This window comes from Ochlerotatus camptorhynchus, unplaced genomic scaffold, assembly GCF_037179485.1.
Source record: "Ochlerotatus camptorhynchus isolate MF236.1 unplaced genomic scaffold, CSIRO-AGI_Acam_v1.1 ptg000070l, whole genome shotgun sequence".
In the NCBI taxonomy this organism is placed as follows: Eukaryota; Metazoa; Arthropoda; class Insecta; order Diptera; family Culicidae; genus Ochlerotatus; species Ochlerotatus camptorhynchus.
Genome location: NW_027040560.1, coordinates 7,823,347 through 7,846,791, shown reverse-complemented (window position 1 = coordinate 7,846,791; position 23,445 = coordinate 7,823,347). Strand labels below are relative to the sequence as shown.

At 39.6% G+C, this 23,445-nt stretch overlaps 2 protein-coding genes across 3 annotated transcripts; one reads left to right on the top strand and one right to left on the bottom strand.

Moving 5' to 3' along the window:
* The first annotated feature begins 4,327 nt into the window (after positions 1-4,327).
* On the top strand, positions 4,328-5,066 carry Arl2 (ADP ribosylation factor-like 2). The gene is made up of 2 exons (XM_065216934.1): positions 4,328-4,453; positions 4,535-5,066. The coding sequence occupies exons 1-2, from the start codon at positions 4,389-4,391 to the stop codon at positions 5,022-5,024; spliced, it is 555 nt and encodes a 184-aa protein (XP_065073006.1). The 5' UTR covers positions 4,328-4,388; the 3' UTR covers positions 5,025-5,066.
* LOC135697309 (serine protease grass-like) lies at positions 5,008-22,990 on the bottom strand. 2 transcript variants are annotated; one of them, XM_065216932.1, is made up of 4 exons: positions 22,778-22,990; positions 5,872-6,286; positions 5,617-5,804; positions 5,008-5,553 (listed from the first exon to the last, which is right to left on the bottom strand). In XM_065216932.1, exons 1-4 carry the CDS (start codon positions 22,845-22,847, stop codon positions 5,132-5,134), a joined length of 1,095 nt encoding a protein of 364 aa, XP_065073004.1. In that variant the 5' UTR covers positions 22,848-22,990; the 3' UTR covers positions 5,008-5,131. The 2 variants fall into 2 exon arrangements, with proteins under 2 accessions (XP_065073004.1, XP_065073005.1); XM_065216933.1 differs by lacking the exon at positions 22,778-22,990 and adding an exon at positions 21,473-21,627.
* Positions 22,991-23,445: the final 455 nt, after the last annotated feature.

Here is a 23,445-nt window from a genome sequence, read left to right as displayed (position 1 = left end):
AAAGTTTAATTTACCTTTTCGGTTATTATCCAGCAGGGCTTGATCCTTCTCCAACAGGAATTTGATAACGTCGATACCGAAAACTGTCGCGACTTCGTCCTGGTAGATTCCATAGTCTGATAAAAAAAAGAATCTAAAAATCCAATAACAATAGCAATGAAAATAGTGTACTTACCATTTGGAATGCCAATTTCACGTGGGTTTCTACATACCAGCAAATAATGTCGGAATATTCAACTAAGAAAACTTCAGTGTCTGGTATCCCACAGAAGAATCCTGACTCTTGTGGTAACTTCAGAGCTGCATTTCATGTTCACAGCGGCCAGACTAGCAGAAAAGGCGGCATATGAGATGTCAGTGCAGCCACTAAAAACATCGCTGAGGGGTACTTTTGACAGTTTAACAACTTTTGTTTTAAAAATATGTACTTTTAAAACTACGAATCAAAAGTAAAAGAAAAACTTTCAATTAAAAAAACTTACTTTTATTTTGAATATTTTTGCTGTTGAATCTACAAATTTTGGGAAACTTTTAATTTGAAAATGCATTATTTTTATTAATACAATTTTCGTTGTTTGTGTGTAGGAACTTATTCTTGTCCTGATAAAGGGTTCATCCACCAGGATTACGTTTGACTACATACATTACATTGGGGCTACATTGAGTTTGTTGATGTTGACAAAAAATTAATTACAATTACATAAAGTATGGCCCATTAAAAGATGCGAAATTTCGATGGCGTTTTCTTGCGATCTTGGTGTATGAGGTCCCATTCGGTTTCGGTGGAGATTTATGATGCTGCCAGCGGAGGTTTAAGCTAATTTTAACGGAGTTTTCACACGTACTTAGTAGAAGAGGTTTTTCACAATTTTGGCGGAGGTTTCTGATTCTGCCTGTGGATGATCCAGATTCGTCGGAGTTTTCTCGCATTCACGGTGGTGATTTTCGGTTCTGCCAACGGAAGTTTCAGGCATGCTTGGCGTACACAGATTTGGTCACAAACTGCTCATTTCCTAATAACTTTGCACTGGAAGAGTTATGTTATAAATACGATTCTATCTGAACCAGATCGTACCACTTCCAAGCAGAGGAAGGAGTCGATCAGAAGGCGTGGATATCGGATATATGCTGATGAACTGTAAGGAAAAGGCATTGACCACTGTATTCTTACACTTAACGTCGCAGATGAGTCCTAGTATTATCAAGCTACAGAAGACGGTGACATCCAGAACCTACAACTTGTGAACGAAAAAGCTTCTGATCACGTGGTCCAAGGTAAAAAACAGTCATGGTAGGTATTAATACCAGATAGTTCGAAGTATGATCGCCAAGCAGTATGTGATACGAGCCTGCGCCGATGGTCCGGCAAAAATACTGCCCTCCTCCAATGCACATTGCACGATCACCGGGAGTGCATTGTTACAGCTGTGATCCGTCTGTGATTACGGATTACGATGTATCACCGATATATGGGGATATTCCCAACAAACAATTCGAAGTCACAAATAAGCATACACATTGAATAAATGCTGTATAACAGTGTACAATGCTGAATAAAACAAGATGTTGAATTATGTGCTGAAAAAAGCTCATTGAGATCGATAGATGTGCCTTTATTACGCCGTTTGCTCTGATATGATTAATTTACTTATTAAAAGCTTTATAAACGTTGACTGTCTTCCTGATTCAGAACCAGAAGTTTGATCTAATAACAAACTGAATAAGTGTAATTTGCACATACATTGTTGCTCTAATTCGACTGTTTTCAATTGCTTTAATAAAATGCTTTATTAGACGTCTAATAAATGTTTTCTAGCTCCATTATTAGATTTCATAGCATTGCTTTACAATATTGCTGTATAAAGGTGAATACAGTCAGCAAAATAGCTCTTATACCACTATGCGTCCATGTTTTAGTTGAATGCTTTGTAAATGCTTTATAAACGACGTATTAGATTCATTATTCCACAACACTGCCCAAAAACAATTCAGAGTCACAAATAAGTATATAGATTGAATAAATGCTTTATAACAGTGTACAATGCTGAATAAAACGGGTTGTCAAATTATGTGTTCAGAAAACCTCATTGAGATCGATGATGCACCTTTATTCCACTGATTGCTCTGATTTGATTGATATACTTATTAAAATCTATACAAACGATGACTGTCTTCCTGATTCAACACCAGAAGTTTGATCTAATAACATACTGAATAAGTGTAATTTGCACATACATTGACGCTTTAAGCCGACTGTTTCAATTGATTTAATAACATGCTTTATTATACGTCTAATAATTGTTTTCTAGCTCCATTACTAGATTCCATTGCATTGCTTAACACTATTGCTGAATAAAGGTGAATACAGTCAGCATAATAGCTCTTATACCACTATGCGTCCATGTTTTAATTTCACGCTTTATAAATGCTTTACAAACGGCGCATTCATTCATTATTCCACAACAGTGCTTCAGGCTAACAACAAAACGAAATTGGTAACATAGTGGTTACCGTTTCCGCTTTCCAAGTAGAAGGTCGCGAGTTCAATCCCAGCCTCAACCCTTTTTTTTTATTTATGTTCTACTCCTAATTAATTTAAATCGTAATCATAAATCGTATCACTCACGACAACCAATTCATAGATCTATCGAAAAGAATAGCATCCTTTCCATCGAAATTAGAGCGATTGAGAGGTAACGTTGGTCTAATGTTAAACAACTACGAATGAATTAATCATTCTCACATCTTCTTGAATTAGCTAGAGTTACGGCTGGAAGCGCTGATAGGTTTTCAGATTCAAGCTTTTATTGCTTATTTAGCTGCTCATATGATGTATCTATAGGATAACTCAGATGGCAAGGCAAGCGGCTGGTGATCGGAAGGTTATGGTTCGAATCCCATATAATAATGACATGTGTGTGTATGCGAGGGGCGATTCACTTGTGTATTTTCGATTCAGGCCAACGTATTGATGAACGTATTGAAGTATTTTTTATCGAATAAACGTGTATTTTGCGTATTAATGTATTATTTTGCACTTTTTGAATATATGTAATTTTTTGTGTATTAGAAAAATAAAAGTGTATTTTTATGCATTAATGTATTGAAAATCAGTTATAAGTGTATTCTGTCAATTCAGTGTTTATGTTTACCACTCGAACCGATTATCAAACGGATCAAACTCACAATGTTGACGTTTTGTTTGACAAATGCACAGCACACGCTAACTTTGAAATACCCACTGATGAGTAGAATTTCACCCAATTAAAAGAAAAGAGGCTTAACTCATAAACTCATTAGGGGCTTGACATTAGTTGCGTAGACAGATTCTTGAGCCACCCCACCCACCTACGTTGACAATTGTCCATACAAAACTTTAAAAATGTGTATGGGCCGTGGATAATTGCCAACTAACCCCTCCCCCCCCCCGTAGTTTATGAACAGCCCCTTACCTCGCTCATTACGCATAAATAAGCATCTGTTACCAAGTCTGTTACGCCTTCTTTACTTATTTTTGGGTCACAACTACTCATTAATGTTTTTTTTTATTTAATAAACGATTTAAGGCACTTTTCTTAAAAATGGGTGAAATCCTACTCATTAATGCATTGTTTTGTGATTCGAGCTCGGATTAAAATATAAAATAATAAATTTACGCATTTTGTCCGAATTCAGCATTTTGATTGTACATATTTCGAATTTTTCGTGCAAATGACGAACTATCGTGTATTTTTATTATTCGTCGAATATTTGTGTATTTTTTTCCGAATTTTGTATTTTTTTGCATTTTTTTGAGTAATGACGAGTTATGATGAATTTTTGTGTATTTTTTTCATTCACGTATTTTCGATTCATTTCTGAGAGCAGTGAATTGCCCCTCGTGTGTATGTATGTATATGTAATAAATTCGACAGAAATAATGACACAACAATCACTAACGAGAACAACCCTGCTCTGTGCCGTTCTTATTTTCGGATTAATTATCCCGTAGTTGAATAATCGTTTAATAAATGTATAATAGTGTCTAATTAAACATTATTTTACATGAGATTCAAGCGTCTATATACACCTTTATAGTATAGATTTGAATATTTTTTAATGTTTGCCTTGTACGAATGAGTAAAACAGACTCACTGTTTGAGTTAGTTTTGTTTTCAGTGTTGTAACGCTTCAAATTTTCCCTAATGTGGCACAGACCTGTTGACTCGGAAATGATTTGAAACGCTGAAAAGCCTGAAAAGCTGATCGCGTCGCCTGTCATACGTATAAACAAAACAAGAACAGTATTTTTCGTTGCATTATTTTCATACAGGGAAATTCGGAAGCGTTTCGTAAACTATAAATTTCATATAAAAAACTGTGATTATTGATAAACTGTACCGTTAAAAATGGGATTTTTAACTATCTTGAAGAAAATGAAGCAAAAAGAAAAGGAAATGCGAATATTACTGCTGTAAGTAGAATGTTTCTGAACCCATCTGCTTTTCACTTCTGAACCGATGACTAATCGTCGCTTATCTCCAAATCAATACAGTGGATTGGACAATGCCGGTAAAACGACAATCCTCAAACGGTTCAACGGCGAGCCAATAGATCAAATTTCTCCAACGCTCGGTTTTAACATTAAAACCTTGGAGTATAATAACTACACACTGAACATGTGGGATGTGGGTGGACAAAAGTCGCTCCGGTCGTACTGGAGAAACTACTTCGAGTGTACCGACGGGCTGGTGTGGGTGGTGGACAGTACCGATCGAATGCGTATGGACTCGTGCCGGGAGGAGCTGGCTTTGCTGCTACAAGAGGAGCGATTAGCCGGAGCTACACTGCTGGTGTTAGCTAATAAGCAGGATTTACCAGGAGCACTCACGGCGAATGAAATCAAAGAAGTGCTGCAGTTGGAGAAGATTGAAACTCATCATTGGGCGATCCACGGAGTCAGTGCCGTAACGGGAGGGAAACTGGTGGAAGCCATCGATTGGCTTGTGGATGACATTTCCAAACGGATTTTCACATTAGATTAATTGGTAAGTCTTTTATTGCATAAATATAATCTTATTTATTTACATGAGTTTTTGGCAATGAGAAATTCCTGTATTCAGACTGAAGAGCATTAATGGATAGCATTGTATCAGGACGGTTGCAAATTCTCTTGAATCCAATCCATATACTCTCCCACCCTGGTGTAGACGCTAGGAACATTTTGAATTCCACATGTATCCAATCCTATGGAAACTATTCCATATTGAATGAACCGGGGATATCTACCGACCTTTACGACCATTCCGAGTGGCCCCCCAGAGTCTCCTCGACAGCTGTCCATCAGATTTTTACCACCGGCACACATCTGTTTGTTATTCAGTGAAATCCACAACCGCTGCTGTTGGAGAATTTGCGTGCATTGCTCGTTGTCTAACCGCGGGACGGTAGCTTTCAGCAGAACATCAGATAACTTATTCGTCTCTGTTTTACCCCAACCGGTTAGGATGTACTTGGGGAAGACCATCTTTTGGGACTCGGACGTAACTGGGAGGCAGATTGGCTTAATGTGGTCTGTAAGTAAAATTTGCATTTTGAGCAACCAACTTGAAACTAACGGGAATTGTTTGCTCTTACCTTGAAAATGGGCTCGGCTCTTCAAACGGATCAATCCAATATCGTTTGAAAATTTTGGTTTATTGTATTGAGGATGAATCATAAGCTTCTCTATCTTTATATCTTGCACCGGCCCAGCGCAGTCTCCATCGAATCCTTCGCAATCGATCTCGGTTTTTTTGTTGTGTTCTCCCAATCGAACGTGGTCTCTAAAGGTAACAGAAATAGTCAACATTTGCGATACTTATCAATTATGCTAGCTGCTTAAACACTTACAAAGTTAGAGTATGTACCCGCAGGCAGTGTGCCGCTGTTAGGACATATCGATCGTTGATCAATGTACCACCACAACCATCGACAATGCCGCCTTCGAAGTCCCGATACCGTAGCAAAGCCATCCAAGGAAACTCGAATACGCCGGTCTCGTCCCCTCCGGCAACTCGGTCAGCCGTTGTAATTCCACATTCTGTCGGCAAGAGGGATATATCTGGAGCAGGTCTCTCGATCTCATCCAACTGACAGCACACGGCGTATTTCACGTTCGGAAGATGACACGCTGACTGGCGAATGAAGCTTTGCTGAGCTGGCGGAATCATAGTTTGAGTCTTGAACATATTCAAAATGTGTCGACACCGATGCACTGTTATACATTGTCCCGGTATACTGTTTGGCGTTGTGCAAGATAAACTTTCTATATAAAAAAAAGGTAAATTTGGATTAGTCTGGCTTATTGTGTTTGTTCGGTAAATATGCATTTTTAATGGGGGATGACCAAAAACGGCCACACGGGGAACGCAACACAACCATGCAAATCAATCATCACGATACACGCAGTTGCTTCTTGTCACATGGAGTCATCTGAGTCATCTTTATTGTAATTATTATTGATCCGAGAACGTCCAATAAATGACAGTATTATACTATAATTTATTGGACGTTCTCTGATCAACGTCATCGAGTCTGTTGTATTGAGAAAATTTTCCAAGCATTTGAGATAGCAAATGTGCAGAAGGACTTCTACAATTTCGGGGAATTACAAACTGTCAACGTAAATTTCAGATCTAGGCATTCGATACCCACACGAGTCCATCAGTATTCCATTCCAGTGGCACTTTGCTGTGGCTACATGCCTCAATTTAATAGTATATACTTGTATGTAGGAAATTGTTTCCACGCACAGATGGGTAATCCCCCACGGCCTGACATGGATGAAGCTATCACCTGCCCTTGTCCTTCTGCTTCTAGCACGATTCTCCATCCCGTTCCATCTGCTATACGGCAGCCGGGTATTTGAATACGACTCGCAATGTTGCCTACTGTCAAAGGTATGGATTGATATAAGGATGCCAACTCCCTGGTAATTCCCCATCGCGTTGCGCTGCTGCCGCAAGTCTAGTAAGTGTTCACTGAAGTGGATACTTTTAGTTGCTTTCGAAATGGATGGGCTTTGATGATTCAATGTGGCATACTATACGTTCACCCCGCAAACATGGATCAACAAGAATTGGTTCATGACTCATTTTCCCAGAGGCGCTAAAAACAATGATTGATGTATAACATTTTACGGTAACACCATTTCGTGGTGTACCGTTCCGCGGTGAGCCAATTCGCGGTTTACTATTTCGCAGTCTCAACTATTTTAAACTGAAGAGATAACATGATATGAGTTATTAAATAACAAAATAAATATAACGTTTTTTAGGAGAAATTGTTTTCTTTCGAAGGTATTTGTGATGCTTTTATCGATGTTGTCTTGCACAAAATTCGTAAAACTATATTGTTTTGCATTGTTCTTTACTACAAACTTACTCCAACACTAGTAAATCGATAAAAACATGTTGAGCTTTGAAGTTAATTTAGTCGAGTAATCAACAGCGAAAATCGGCTGACTGAATCTATTAAATAGGCCGATTGCTCGGTTAATTAATACAGCTACTGAAATTTGATTTTCTTTTTTCATTTTGCAGCGTTTGGTGGGGCAATGTGAGCGCAAATCAATCCAAAGCCGAGGATTAGGGAAGGGTAATATCTCAATTGCCTATGCGGACCACTTGAACGTCATTATTTAAAAATGTTTCATAAACACACATTTCTATTACAAAAAATCAATGTAATTTGTATATTTATTCGTGACGATAACCAATCAACTTTTCTCAGGGTCAAGGGAGTGGTTTCTGGAGAAATAATGGTTAAATATAAAGGTTAAAAATTACCAGGATTCGCATTGTTTTTTAGGTATCGCTGCCACGAATATTATATTAATTGTGAACCTAACTTCAACTTTCATATTTTGAAATTCATGATGTTTAATGTTGAAATAACGAATAAAAAAACTACAAGGGACAGCCCCATGGGGTTGTACGCAATGGTGACGTAGGACTATGTGGTCTTATATAATAAATCTTATTTGTTAACTGCTGCAGGAGCTTGTGTTTTGTGTAGGAACAGGAATTTGAGCGGGGTTCTCTCTGTTTATAATCTTTAGTATGACGCCCTTGACATAAATGGCCCAAAGCGACTCACGAAGAGCTACTGATTCCGATCAATAGCTGTGCGGCTTCTTCCTCCTTCTAAGGATGGTCATGTGTGTACTGGAGAACACCAGCACTAACCACGTGGTGATTGAATAAACACCGTTTGGTGAGACCGGTTGGAATTCAACTTTGAAATCTGTGTTAGGGAAATCGCTTTTCGCAGGCAATCGGTGATAATCTTAATTATCATTGCAACAGTTGCACATTTGTGCATGTTTTAATAGTGACATTTTGTGTGGTGATTATACCACAAGCGGCATTGGTATCATTAAATGTAGGGGAGTTGGTTCTCCGGACTAGTGGTGGACTCGCGGCGGATAGTGTCCTTCGGGTGTGGTTTTCACCGTAACCAAAAAATGCGAATTGTGGATGATACGTGGTACACTGAACTACTGTACTCGGAACTTTATTTACTGCGATAGAATTTTAGATGTACACTCGTCGGTAGCTTTATTGTACTGATTTTTATTCGATAATCTGATACGGGCTATCAGTGAAGAGAGGTTGTGTGTGCCCTATATGGTGTGTGAGAAATCCTACCTACGGGCTTTCTTCTCTGCTTTGTGGCATGCAAAATAAATTGAGTATGAGTGCCCTACTTCAACTGGCACAAATTCATTTAGGGTAAATTTTATAATTATTAGAAGTGCCTTAACATACCGCCCACCATTGAAATCTAAATTTCAATCCTGTCTTCTATTTGTGTGGGTTTGCTTTATGAGTTACTGCTATATAACAAATTCAAATTCAATATTTTCAACAATCTGCATTCGTTGATTCCAGCTTCTCCATTAACGGTTGTCAGATGATCGGTTGAAACTCGATGAACTTTGATCAATGGGTGTAGGTACGCCGGGTGGAATTCATCCTCTCGATCGTCACGTTCACGGATAGTCGGGGTCCAGGGTTCCTGCTGATACGGTTGACTTTAGGTCGGAGAAGACAAGGTCCCCTCCCATCCGACATCGCTTGTGTTGCTGGAACCTCGAACGACTGCAACTATGTTGATTCTTGGTCAGCTGGCTGATTGTCAGGAATAGGCAGAACGCAAACGCGTGTGATTGCCCTCTTGTAAGTGCCGTCCTTGGTTCGGATGTTGACGACTCGGATGAGCCCATCGTTTCCAGGAAACACTTCAGTTACTCGGCCAAAACGCCACTTCTGCGGCGGTAGATTGTCTTCACGAACTAACACCATCGTTCCGATGCGAATGTTGTCGCGCTCACGTGTCCATCGGGTTCGCTGCTGTAGTCCCGATAAATATTCGGTTGACCATCGCTTCCAAAGACGACGGAGATATTCCTGGATCATCTGCCATTGTGAGAGTTGGTTGCTGGGTAGTTCTTCATAGGACGGCTCCGGGATTGCGGTCAGTGGTCTGTGCACCAAGAAGTGACCTGGCGTAAGGACGTTCAAGTCCTCGGGAGAATTACTAAGCTGTGTTAGAGGCCGGGAATTGAGAATCGCCTCGATTTGCGTAAGCAGCGTGTGGAATTGCTCAGTGGTGACCAAAGCGTTCGTAAGCGTGCGACGGAGGTGCGTCTTCAGGGATTTTACCGCTGCTTCCCAGATGCCTCCGAAGTGGAGTGATCTCGGAGGGATGAAAGAGAACTGAATGCCCTCAGTGGAGCACTGTCGTGTAACATCCTGGCGGTTCTGTTGGGTGTGAAACAGCTGCAGGAATTCGTTTAGCGTTCGTCGAGCTCCGACAAAGTTGGTTGCATTGTCACAGTAGATGGTCTGTGGTACTCCTCGGCGTGCTGCGAACCTCTTCAAGGAGGCGATGAATGAATCTGCGGATAGGTTGCCTACCAACTCGAGGTGTATTGCCTTGGTTGATAGACAAACGAATACTGCCACGAACGATTTCGGCGGAGCAGCTTTCCGGGTAGGTGGCCGAAGATAGAATGGACCGCAGAAATCAACTCCGGTATTCAGGAACGGTAAGGTTGGTGTTACTCGAACCGATGGCAAGTCTGCCATGATCTGCTCGTTGAAACTTGGACGGTTGCGGAAGCAGGTGACGCATTCGTGCGTGACTTTTCGTACGACATCACGCAGCCGAAGAGGCCAAAACTTAGCATGAACGATTGCTATGAGGAGCGTAGGTCCAGCGTGCAGATGACTAAGGTGATAATACCGAACGACTAGAAGAGTGAACGGATGCTTGTTATCCAGGATCATAGGCTGCTTTTGAGCATACGGTATCGCTGCATTGTTGAGGCGACCTCTCGTCCGAAGAACACCATTTACTAGCACTGGAGATAGTGCCTTCAGTTTTGACGTAGACTTCACTTGACCGGTGGTGCGGACGGACTGCAGATCTTCCACGAACGATTCTTGCTGGGCAAGTTTGACCAAATTGACTAGCGCGTTTTCCAATTCAGCCGTAGACAGGGGTCCGAATCTCTTGGTTTCTTGGTTATGCGTCTTCGTATTGCTGCAGAATCTTCGGATGTAGGCAACCAAGCGAACGAGACTGGAGAGGGATGATTTAAGTGTGAATATGGTGCTTTGTACGACTGTTGGCAGGGAAACCGTAGGTCTATCCTGGAGTTGCTCTTTGCTGAAGAGATCGTCGGAAGTTCGAACCAGACCGGGCCAAAATCTGTTAGGTTGTTGCAACCACTGAGGTCCTTGCCACCACAGCGTGTGTTCCACAAGCTCCATTGCTAGCATTCCACGGGATATGACATCTGCTGGATTCTCGATACCTGGGACGTGTCTCCATATTCCGGAAGCAGTGATTTGCTGGATTTCGGCCACACGGTTGCCAACAAATTTCTTCCAGCGAGACGGTGAAGCGGCCAACCAGTGGACGACAATCGTTGAATCAGTCCAGCATAGACCAGCTTTCCTGACTGATTCAAGCCTTTGGGAAGGATTTATGTTATTAAAGGAATCACATTTGAAAGGAGAATGGAAAGGTTTTTGACAGTGTGGACAAGCTTTCTTTTGCGTCGTGGTTGTTGTGAGTGTAGAGCCGAATTTGGACTTAATCGCCGTTCTTCCGTGGTCTTGACGAGACTCCGATCCTCGAGGCTTCGAGGACATCAGAGGTTGCAAGGTTGCAAGGTGATCACGCAGAAACTTCAACATATCATCGTACTTCGGAGCTTCACGGGAGTTGTGAGCTCGCTCCCAATGCCTTTGAGTATCAGCATCGAGACGTGTGTAAAGTATATGAGCCAGCAAATGAGACCATCCGTCTGTTTCCAGTCTAATTTTCCTCAGCTGCAGTAGGTTGCGTTCATACGAGTCGATAAGACCAACTAGTGCATCGTAAGATTCCCGTTTGATCATCTCAGCGTTCAGAAAACTGTCCATCAACGTGCGAGCAATGATCTTTTTGTTCTCGAACCGTTGTTCGAGCATTTGCCACGCCACCTCAAAGTTGTTAGCCGTAACTTCGATTGACTCTACCAACGTCCTGGCTTCTTTGGTGAGCACCGAGAGAAGATAATTGAACTTATCAATCGGCGAGAGTGAAACATCTTTGCCAATCATGCTCTGGAAAGCATCACGGAAACTCAACCAATCTTTCACACTACCGTCAAAGGAAGGAATTTTGAATAATGGAAGGTGAACTCGGGATGTAGGGGTTTGGCAGGGCTGAGAGGAAGAAGAGGCTGCAGCTGTCGGAATGACTCGATGCGAAGAGAGGAAATCTTTCACATCGAAGTATTGATTTTCAAAGTCCAACCGAGTTTTCTTATTGGCCGATTCCACGTCCTTCTTAAGGTGAACGTCCTTGCCTTCAGCACTAGCAGTAAGTGCTAAATCTTGCTCCTGTCTCGCTTCAAGTTTCGCTCGATTATCCCGAAACTCTTTGAACAACGTTTCCACATGCTCCAAACGTGAAGCAATTTTTGCTTGATCCTGCTGTGCATTGAAATTGGCAACAAAAGACTCCATATTGGCCATGGAATCAATGTACCCTCGCTCGATCTTGCTTAGTTCGCGCAATGACGCCATGCTGTTGTCTATTTCAGGTATCGTTCCAAATCGCAAACCCAATCAAATTCCAAAAAACCTTAGCGTAGTCAATTGCCCAAAAAATCGTGTAATTCGCAAACAAATTCCTTACGTACTATAGTGAAACTCGCATGCAAACTTTATTTCTCGTCCGAAATGTTCGTACCTTAATTCTTTGTGTACTCACGCTACCATCTATTGTTCGCTAACCCAAGCCACGCCAGATTTGCCACGAACAGCAGGAAGGTGTGAAAATGCGCCTTGGAAACGCCGAAATGCTCCGTGTTCGTTGGATGAGATGTGTCCTGGTCGCTGGTCACAGTCAGGTTCGTAACAACTGATCCGGTTGCCCTACCGGATCCGCAATAGCCAATTTATCCACCGACGCTGCTGGATTGATGCAACACAAAGGTGATACCAATGCCGCTTGTGGTATAATCACCACACAATAGGTCACTTTCTTCGCCGATTTTCGGCCACTAAAAATGCATAAATCCGGATCCTCGAAGGACCATTAAATGTAGGGGAGTTGGTTCTCCGGACTAGTGGTGGACTTGCAGCGGATAGTGTCCTTCGGGTGTGGTTTTCACCGTAACCAAAAAATGCGAATTGTGGATGATACGCGGTACACTGAACTACTGTACTCGGAACTTTATTTACTGCGATAGAATTTTAGATGTACACTCGTCGGTAGCTTTATTGTACTGATTTTTATTCGATAATCTGATACGGGCTATCAGTGAAGAGAGGTTGTGTGTGCCCTATATGGTGTGTGAGAAATCCTACCTACGGGCTTTCTTCTCTGCTTTGTGGCATGCAAAATAAATTGAGTATGAGTGCCCTACTTCAACTGGCACAAATTCATTTAGGGTAAATTTTATAATTATTAGAAGTGCCTTAACAGATAAATCATAAAGTCATAAATTTTAAAGATGCGTAGAACTATTTCTGATCGATTGGTGATAAAATTATTGAAATTGGTCCACGGGCAGCTGAGTTATTATCGTTCAAAATATTTCATAATTTTGTTACATGTTCCATTTTCGGTTTCCACAAAGTGTACCCCCATATAGAAATCACAGACGTAGTCCTACGTCAAAAACAGTTAACTCTCCCTAATTCGGCATTGAAATGCAAATGAATTAGAGAGGATTTTGAGTTATAGTAAATATAACAAATTTATATTGGGATCGAGGTAGGCCGGGCATTGAAACTGACGTGTTTTCAATTTGCTGTTGCTTTATTTTCCGAGATGTTTATTGAAAATTTAGTGCAATAAGTCCTTTAGCTGGTGCATTTTGGACACCTGAAAACTTTTTCAATAATTTCGCGTGTGTTTATTAGTGCTGTGTTTGATCATTTAAAAAAAGGATCGAAAGAGTTTTTAAGATTACCGCGAGTGAACAAACCGGGTTTTTTCTTCGTTCGCCGCCGCCGTGAAACGCTGCGAGAAAGCAGATCTCCGCTGAATTTTCTAATGTACGCTCTTGAATCGTGTCCGTTTGGGTTTAGTTACAAGTGCATAACGATCCGGAAGCCGGACGTTAAAAAAAAGTCCAGGAGGTAACGGTGATATCCAGTGGAAGTAGGTTAAAATCGAACGTGCAAATTTTCTCCTGCAAAGTGCTGCTGCCTGCAAGCCAAAATGGGCGCGTATCTATCGGAACCACTCACAACGAAGGAGGAGGCAATTGATTTGCTTGCTTGCGGTTCCAGCCCGATGCAAGGCTGGCGGATCAGTCAGGAGTAGTAGTTTCTAGTGAAAGAAATGATCTCCATCACATCACTAAACATAACCACGAGCAATGACGAGGAACTGCATCCCAAACCCCATGATAAACAAGGAGTGGATGCTTCCGATGAAACTTTTAATCGCAAAAGAATCATTACCAACATAGAAAAAAAAATCGGTAAGATCCTTCCATTGCATTATTTTATGATTCTTCAATATTGTACAAATATTTACACATTACACACAACTACACATAGTAACTCGGAGCGTTTGGTACGGTATGTCCACGCATCCTGACACCTCTGTAGATTCAAGAAATGTTCCCATCAATTTCCAAGAATCATCTTTGCGGCAAATACAACGCAGTAGGCCTGGCCGTATTGATGTTTATATCATATCTCAGATATGCTGTAAACATCAATTAGACAAGAAAAAATATTAGACCTCATCAAACCTAATCATTTTCCAGGATGCTTTCTCTTACTGGCTGCGTTTGTATTAGATTTGATTAGATTAGATTAGATGAGATATAACAAATTTATATTGGGAGAAGCCGTCGAGGCATCCATCAAGGTAGAAAGAATACCAAGTAAGAGCGAGACTGCCGGTTGAGTTGTAACCATGTTCGGTCAAATTGGGCACAGTTGTTGGAGACCTCAATACAAATTGAAGGAGCTAGGGGGAGCAGGGGTTGTTCAGTTGGCTCACCCTAATGTAGGTATATGGGACTTGGATTGGAATTCACTCGAAATATTCGCCTGCCACTTGTAGCTGGTACTCGAGCTTAAAGTCTGTTTCTTGGTCTGATTTTGACCGCCGCCATAATGAATTTATTTCGACACACTTTGTCGAAACCCACTCCCCCCCCCCCCTCCTGTTTGCTGGTGTTCATACTGCTTGCACATGTCGAAATAACTCAATTTAGAATTCAAAACAAAACGGTATCAGGAATAAAAAGTAAATAAGATCTACATCATGAATTACCGGAAAATTGATCTAGCTTCGGCAGGCGTATTTCCTTTCATTATTTTAAATAAAATGAGAAGGAGTAGGTGAACTAGGAAATAGTTGCTCAGGACGAACACCGACAGGAATCTGGTTCATCTTGTCCTTCAAGAACTGCGATATGAAGATGAAAAAGGATTTCAAAACTTCGCCAGGATGTCGCTACCAACTTTCGAGAAGCTAGTGGGAAAAGTTCTCTATAGATCTACATGATTCCTTGAGTTCTGAAAATTTCTGATAAGAACTCAATTCTGCTTGTTTCTCTGAAGACCTTTGGACGTTCCTGAAGTTTTGTTTCTGTTCTCTGGTAAAATATCTTTAAAGATCAAAAAACTTCCCTTGAAGATCTGCGAATTGCTCGGTTGTTCTGCAGATTTCTTTGAAGTTCTGTGTATTCTTCAGAAGTTCTGCAAATTTCTCTAAAAATCCACAAAGTTCCTGAAGCCGTGCAGATTTAAGATCCTTAAAGATCAACAATTATCTCTGATGTTCACTAAATTTCTAATAATCTACGAACTTCTGTAGATTTTCATGATTCAAAGAATATCTGCACACTTTCCTAAAGTATTAAAAGTTTATCTAGATAATTTTGAGCCTACTGGAAGTTTTAGGAAATTCTCTGAAGATCTACTAATTTTTCTGAAGTTGTGCAAATATCTCTTAAGATCAGTAAACTTCTCTGAAGTTCTGTAAATTTCTTTCAAAATCCAAGAACCACAATACAATTCTGAAAATTTATTTAAACCTCTGCAGATTTTTCAGTAGATTTACGATCTACTCTTAAACTTTTCTGAAGTTCCTAAAATTTCTTCAAAATTCTGTAAAGTTTAAAGTTCTCTGAAGTACTGTATTTCTGCTCTGAAGATCTACGCACTGCCCTGAAGTTCAAAAAATTTCTCAGTAGATCTCCAAACTTATATAAAGTTCTGTAAATTTCTTTGTGGAGTCTTGGATTTCCATAAAGTTTTGCGGATTTATCTGAAATTCTTTGGAATTTCCCAAAGCTCTACAAATTATCTGAATATATTTGAACTTCACTGAAGTTTTAAAAATTTCTCTGACCATTTACGAATTTCTCTGAAGTTGTGCAAATACTTCTAAAGATCGGCGAACTTTCCCGAAGTTCTGTGAGTTTTGCTGAAGTTTTGCAAATTTTTCAAAAAATGTGCGAACTTGCTGAAGGTCTACGGACTTCTCTGAAGATCTTCAGATCTACCTATTACCAACTTCCACGGAGTTCGGCAAAATCTAGGACTTTCGTACTTGTCTTTGGAATTGAAGTATTTTTCTGAAATTTTACAAATTTTTCTGAAGATCTAATTTTTTTCTGAAACTGTGAAGCTTTCTGAACCACTGAATGTCTCTGGAGAGTTGCAAAATTTCTTGCAGCTCTGCAGATTTCTCTTAATATTTACTCTTCTGAAGTTCTGCAAATATCTTTAAAGTTCTGTAAAGTTGTCTGAAGCTCCGTAGTTCTATTCCCAAGATCTACGAAAAAAAAACCTTGAGGCCAATAAATTGCTCAGTAGATCTGCACACTTCTCTGATGTTTTATAAATTCCTCTCTAGGCTCTTGGGCTACCCTGAAGATCTGAAAATTTCCCTGAAGATTTTCTAAATTACCTAAAGTTCTCAAAATTTATCTGAAAATATTTTAGCTTCCTTGATATTGTAAATGTCTCTCTCAAGACCTTCAAATTTCACTGAAATCGTATAAATATTTTTAAAAAAAATCGCCGAACTTCTCTGAAGTTCTGCAAATTTCACTGAAGATCCATTAAAATTTCTGAGATTCTGAAAATATAACAGAAAATCTGCACACTTTTTTGAAGATCTTCAAATTTATCTGAAGACCTATGCCCATTCTTGTGATTCTTTCAGAAGTTCTGTAAAAAAATTTCATAGTTCTGAAGCTTTTTTCAGAAGATATACGAACTTTTCTGATGTTCAATAATTTTTCAGTAGATCTACAAACTTCTGTGAAATTCTTTACATTTCAAGTTCTGAAGTTCTGCGAATTTCCCTGAAGATTTGCAAAATTTCGCTTATAGTTTTAGAAATTGTGGCTGTTTTTTGAGTTTGAGTCATTCATTGAAAATTAAACACAAACCTATTTCGTTCGACAAATCAAACGTCAAATCTAATCAACATGTCGAAAAAGTGTGAACGCATCAGAACATTGCATCCGACAAAATTATCGAGCAGTCCGCTCGAATCAGACCAACAAATCAGATAGTCTAAATGTACCTTTATACTTCGATTGCATTGCGCACATCATAAATCCGATTATAAATCGTGTTGGTATCTTCGAGGGTATTTTCCTTGGTTCATAACGAAAGACGATACAACGTCAAAGCGTACTTTTAATAGCGATCCTGCATTTTCGAGGAGTCCAGATTCATCTGCAAAATACAATATTAAGCGAGAAACAGGAACCATCAAACTCCCTGCGGTCAGAGAGCGTATAGGTCGTCGTTATGCTAATTTGTAGAGTAACATTTGAAATGGGCCTATGTCCAAAACGTAAACAACCCAGAAAAAGAATTTTAAATTTTTCCGCCGCTATTCAATTCATATTTAAGAAAATTGAAGTATTTCAGTATATCGCTCAGAATAACAATATTAACTGTATCTCAGTATACAATACCCATAGCATTCGCATAGCTTTCAAAAACATATGAAAATCGAAATCAATTTAATTTAATAAATTAATAATGTGTAATTCTTTCAATTAATAGGGCCTTTTTGTTAAGCCTTTTCGCAACGTCAAATAAATTCAAAACAAATCATCGGCCCTGCCTCAAGCAGTAGGGCCTAGCTTAGGTTTGAAAATTTTCAATCATCGGCCCTTCTACGTCACTAGACCTTATCAATGAAATGAAATAAATGAATGGTTGGCCGTTTTAGCGTGCGGGCCTATTAATGAATCGAAGCATTTCGTTGATCGGCCGTTTCAAAAATCGAGTTGTTTTTAATGATTTTTCTCGATTATGTGAAACTTTTCTACACGATTAGTAGCTATCAAGCGGTGCTAAAGTATGGTATTAAAACCCGACTTGTTTACGTTTTGGACATAGGCCCATTTCAAATGTTTCTTGAGATTTGGTCGTGGCACATTTCGCGTACGAGAGAGTGATTGCAGTTAGATTCTCAGTGCCTGAGAAAACTGCAAGTACTTTCGCAGATTACCCGAAGTAGTCACAGACAAGCAGACATAACATCCTTAAAATGTTCATCGAAATCGCTATTAATGGTTAATTTTAATGTTTCTTAGTTGGTAGTACCGCCACTTATGGCGCAAATAATCAATTCCCTTGCATTTGACGTTTACACACTACAGCCATCTGTTGAGTGTATTGCCCATTGCAGTGTATACGACAGATGGCGGTAGGGTTTACAATGAGAAATGTTCAATGTGGTGTGTCTGTTTGTCTGTGATATAACATTGAGGTAACGTTAAAACATAAAACACCATCTCATACTAATCTCTATATTGATTCAATGACTCATTCCGAGTGCTCGGTGGACCAGCGATTTAAGACGCGAGCCTTATGCCAGATGACCATGGCAATACAGTAACAGCTGGTAGACATGAGATCGACCACACCAACCAGTCAACATCGAACCAGGAACGGAGATTAATGCGGATTTATCTCCCTCGGAAAACAAGAAAAACTCGGAAATGGCGAAATCAGAACTGAGCAAGGACGATCTACGGAAGAAAATTGCCGGTGAAGCACGGAATGAAATACAAAGCGTTAGAGAAAAAGTACAAGGGATTCCTAAAGAAGCAACCAATGCACAGTGGTTTGAATGCTCAATATCACGAACTTTTTTATTTGCGCCTTCAATGTCGGTTTTTTCACTATGATGTCTTTAAAAGTGTTTTTTTTTGCATAAAATAAGGCGCAAAGACTAGTGATAGGTTTTAGTTCGGAACTCCACCACAGGCGGCGCTGCAAAATCTAACTTTTTACATTTACAAGATAGGTATGTGGTGTCTTCAGCAAAGTTGTAGATAATTTTACTACAAAAATCTTTGCTGAACACACAAATACTCTGTATTTCTTAGTTTTTGAGATACGTAGCGTTTAATATGACTCTTCAACAAAATTTTTTTTTTCAGTTTTTATAACATATTTAAAAAACTATAGGTTTTAGAAGACTGTGTGTTTTATCACAATACAAAACTTTGTTCAAGACGTCCAAAAGGTATCGATTACACAGACTGAGTTATTCACAAATTTAGTAAATTTTTTCACATATTTTGTACCCTCACAGACAAAAATCCGGCAAAATCCGACAGGTGAATCTTGAATAGGATGAAAGCTTGTTCAAAAGTGATCTCAAATTCCATTGTAACATTTGTCCCTTTTAGTATCCTCGATGATTGTTTTGTATTTTTAAAAGGTCGTTCCGTAGTTCAGTGACAGCGCGCATTTGTCAAAGACTGAATCAAAGTAGGCTCAGTGATAATATAACAAAGTTTGGTCAAACATTGATCGGTTTTGCAGCATGAAACGCATATTACTTAGAAAATAATCGACAGGCGAAAGCTTTTTAAACTGTGGAAAGAATTTAAGGGAAAGGACATTGATAAATCAAACGTTGTGTCGAGAAAAGTTTTTGACTGTTACGGCATTGAAACATAATAAATGCCGTAACAGTCAAAAACTTCTCTGGGCACAAGTGGCAGCTGAAATCAACCATTTTGTGAAGGCGACATGCAAATATAAAAAAAAAAAACTGTGGAACCCACAACCTACTATGCTTGAAAGCAGTCGTGGTTATTTCGATAGCTCCTTCAAACTACCACAGAAAGTTGTTGATCGTTTCCCTTGTACTTCTGGATCTTCCCGTCGTGGAAGAAAATCTTTGGCGTTCGAAGAAAGCAACGAGGTTGTTAAGAGACGCAAGACGTCTGCAATGCGGTCTAACTACCCAACAGATGAACTTGCATTTGCAACCCAAATGAAATTACGTGAGGATGGTAAAGAAGATGCAGCGTTCATTGTAAAACAGGCAACGCAAACAACTCCGACAAGAGCCGTGAAAATAGGTTCGCCTATGCAATCATCCAAAAATGGCTTTGTACCCTATTCGGAGACGGAAGCTCTTGCGTTAATATTGGATCTTAATTTATCGAAAGACCAATACGAAAAGCTTCGTAATGGAGCTCTGGATCGGAATGTGCCTTTGTATCCGTCCTACTACAAAGTGCTGTTATCCCAATCCAGGGTTAGTAGTTTCGGAAACGTCTGCAGAAGTGAAACTAAAGGATCTCTTGGAGCACACGACAATCAGGATTGTTGATGCAAATGCGTGCATGCTGGAAAAGTTTAGTGATGACGAATTGGAGAAAATGACGATTAAGTGGGGATTTGATGGCACAACTGGATTAAGTGAACACAAGCAAGTACTTGGCGATGATGACGGAACTAAATCCGATGCAAATATGTTTGTTACATTCATTGTGCCGATCAAATTGGAATCAAATGGGAACATTTTCTGATCCTCGCATCAGCAGTCTTAGAGCATCTCGAGACAAGCCGATTAATGAGCTCTGTAGCGATGCGAAATACATGCTTGATGTGGAAGAGAAAGATGAAAATGTTTTTGATAACAATATTGTGTAACCTTTGTTTATATTTTTGAAATATTTATATATACATACATACAATGATGTATAACGTAATACGTTAAATCATTTAATTATATTATAATAATAGCTAACTCAAAATTATATATTACTTTCAAGTAGACTACTGTGATTTATGATTATGGCAATTACTCTGATGTCCGTGGTCAAGACCTTTTTGAAGTGCAAAATAATAAACGAGGATACTAAAAAGGACAAATGTTTCAATGGAATTTGAGATCACTTTTGAACAAGCTTTCATCCTATTCAAGATTCACCTGTCGGATTTTGCCGGATTTTTGTCTGTGAGGGTACAAAATATGTTAAAAAATTTACTAAATTTGTGAATAACTCAGCCTGTGTAATCGATACCTTTTGGACGTTTTGAACAATGTTTTGTATTGTAATAAAATACTAATATTTGTTGAACATTATAGTCTTCTAAAACCTATAGTTTTTTTTTAAATATGTTATAAAAACTGAAAAAAATAAATTTTGTTGAACAGTCATATTAAACGCTACGTATCTCAAAAACTAAGGAATACAGAGTATTTGTGTGTTCAGCAAAGATTTTTGTAGTAAAATTATCTACAACTTTGCTGAAGACACCACATACCTATCTTGTAAATGTAAAAAGTTAGATTTTGCAGCGCTGCCTGTGGTGGAGTTCCGAACTAAAACCTATCACTAGTCTTTGCGCCTTATTTTATGCAAAAACTCTTTTAAAGACACCATAGTGCAAAAACCGACATTGAAGGCGCAAATAAAAAAGTTCGTGATATTGAGCGTTCAAACCACTGTGCAATGGCGGCAGACCAGCGGGACATGGCGAGACCGGGCCTATCATTCTTTATAAATAAAATATCAAAATTAAACTAAATACGCGCTAGGTTTGAAAAGAATATTTTCGAACCTGGAAGTGTGTATGTAATACTAATATCCAATTGATAGAGGTAATACATACATGCGGGGCTTATTGTGAGTGAAAGTAACCTCGGAATGGGCGTGACTCTCCAGACATTCTGAAATGCGTTGCTGGATCTGCAGTAGAGTTATCGCCTTCTAACTCCTGGACTAAAGTTGTCTACAATGACCATTAATGCGACATTGTAGAGAAAGTTCTTCCATAATAACACTGCCGGCCAGTGGGGGTTAGAGGAAATACACACACACAGAAACATGAACAATCGAACCCGTTCAACCTAGCTCTACCTGTACCTTTTCGGTTTTCAGAACCATCAGTCTGGTAATAGAAAAAAAAAATCATTAACGTAAACTTCTTTCGCTCAAATTCTACAATGCTTTCGCCAAAATGACATACGTACTGAACAATTACACTCATTATTGCCAATTTTCTTTTTCCAGATTTTGTACACCGTTTCTGTGAACTATTTGGTAACTACATGCACTCTAAATTTTCGACAATCCCCCTTTAAATCTTTCTTCTGTTTGTTCCCAAATTTCTCCACTTAAGGTGATACAATACTGCGTCCACAAATCACCGGCAGCATTAAATTTACTTCTCGATATTTGCTGTATCGCAGCAAACATGGAAAAGCAGTTTTGTTGTTGTATGTTTTCTGGTAGCTGATATTTATACTCCAAACTAGACACTCTCTACTGCAGACAATGTGAAATGACATCAGAGCAAAGGTTTCCACAGATTGTATCACATTAAAACAAATTTAAATTGTGTCACTGACATGCGTCAGTTTCCCCGCGGTCAGATCAGGTTCTTTCAAGTATCGATGGGTTTTCCACTATCAGTTTCAAGATATTTCAAAGACAACCTTCTCCCGAGCAGAACAAGGCACAACATTCCAGTTTTCTATACCACTTTTGATCTACTCATTATTCTCTTTAGGATTCCATTCCCGTAAATCGTTTGACGTTTGCCATGCTAGAAATTAACCAACCCGGAATAATTTCTAAAATATTCGTAGGGTGGTGAACAATAAGTTTCAATACTCTTTTTTCCGCAGCACTTGATTCTTCACATCGTAGAGCATATTCTAGATAGATTTCGCATTAATTTTCTTTGGAAAACCCCGGTGCTTGGAATAGGCGTTCTCCACCCTGTTTCCCATAATTTCCATTTCGAAATACATCACACAGTCCAACTCAGTCAGCTTGGCGTCCTACTCAGCAGCACTTGATGGTTGATCAAATTGTTTGTTTGCGAATTTCGTAGCGTCTGCTACGAAGGCGAACCAGTTTTAGAGTGATATCTCAAATGACACACCTTGTTGATTTGCATAATTATTGTTTTGTTCTCCTCAGCACTATAATTCCACTTACGTGCATGAATTTCTGAATGCGCAAAAAGCGCTATGGCCACTATTATTATCAACATAGCTGTCTCCATCATCTATCGGTATTAGCACTATCTTACACCTAGCCTTGATATAGACGCTCTTGCGTTGGATCACTTCAAGCGCGGGTTACTATAGTAACCGATCGAGACTATTCGTGCGCACGTGAACTTGAAACTCACTAAATCCGTTGAAATCACGTCCTTGATGGTCTGATCAACTGAAGCAACTGATGTCGAACGACGGATGAACGAACCGAAGTCACATCTGCGCCGTCTGGCTTCACCTTCATCGTTGCCGTTGATGCGGTAGTGGTAGTGTGTGAGAACGAGGAAGAGATATCGCGTCACGGGATTTGAATTCCGTTTTGATGATCCGTCATCGTCGTCACATCGGTTAAGCCCGCTCGAGACAGCATGGACTGAGGGAGCTGCAGTTGAAAAACCGTCCTACTCGAATCACGTGCTTTTCAATCAATTATGCATAACTGACTTGACGCGGTTCGCGCCCATGAAGAGGTGTGTTTGACGCCAACCGCCGGTCCATATGTGTCTCATAACGTGGAGAGAGGGCCGAGAAGCAAAAATCCCAGAGAAACCGGCTTGTTCGCATTTTCCACTAACAGCATGGAGACACATCGATTGCCGCAAAAAT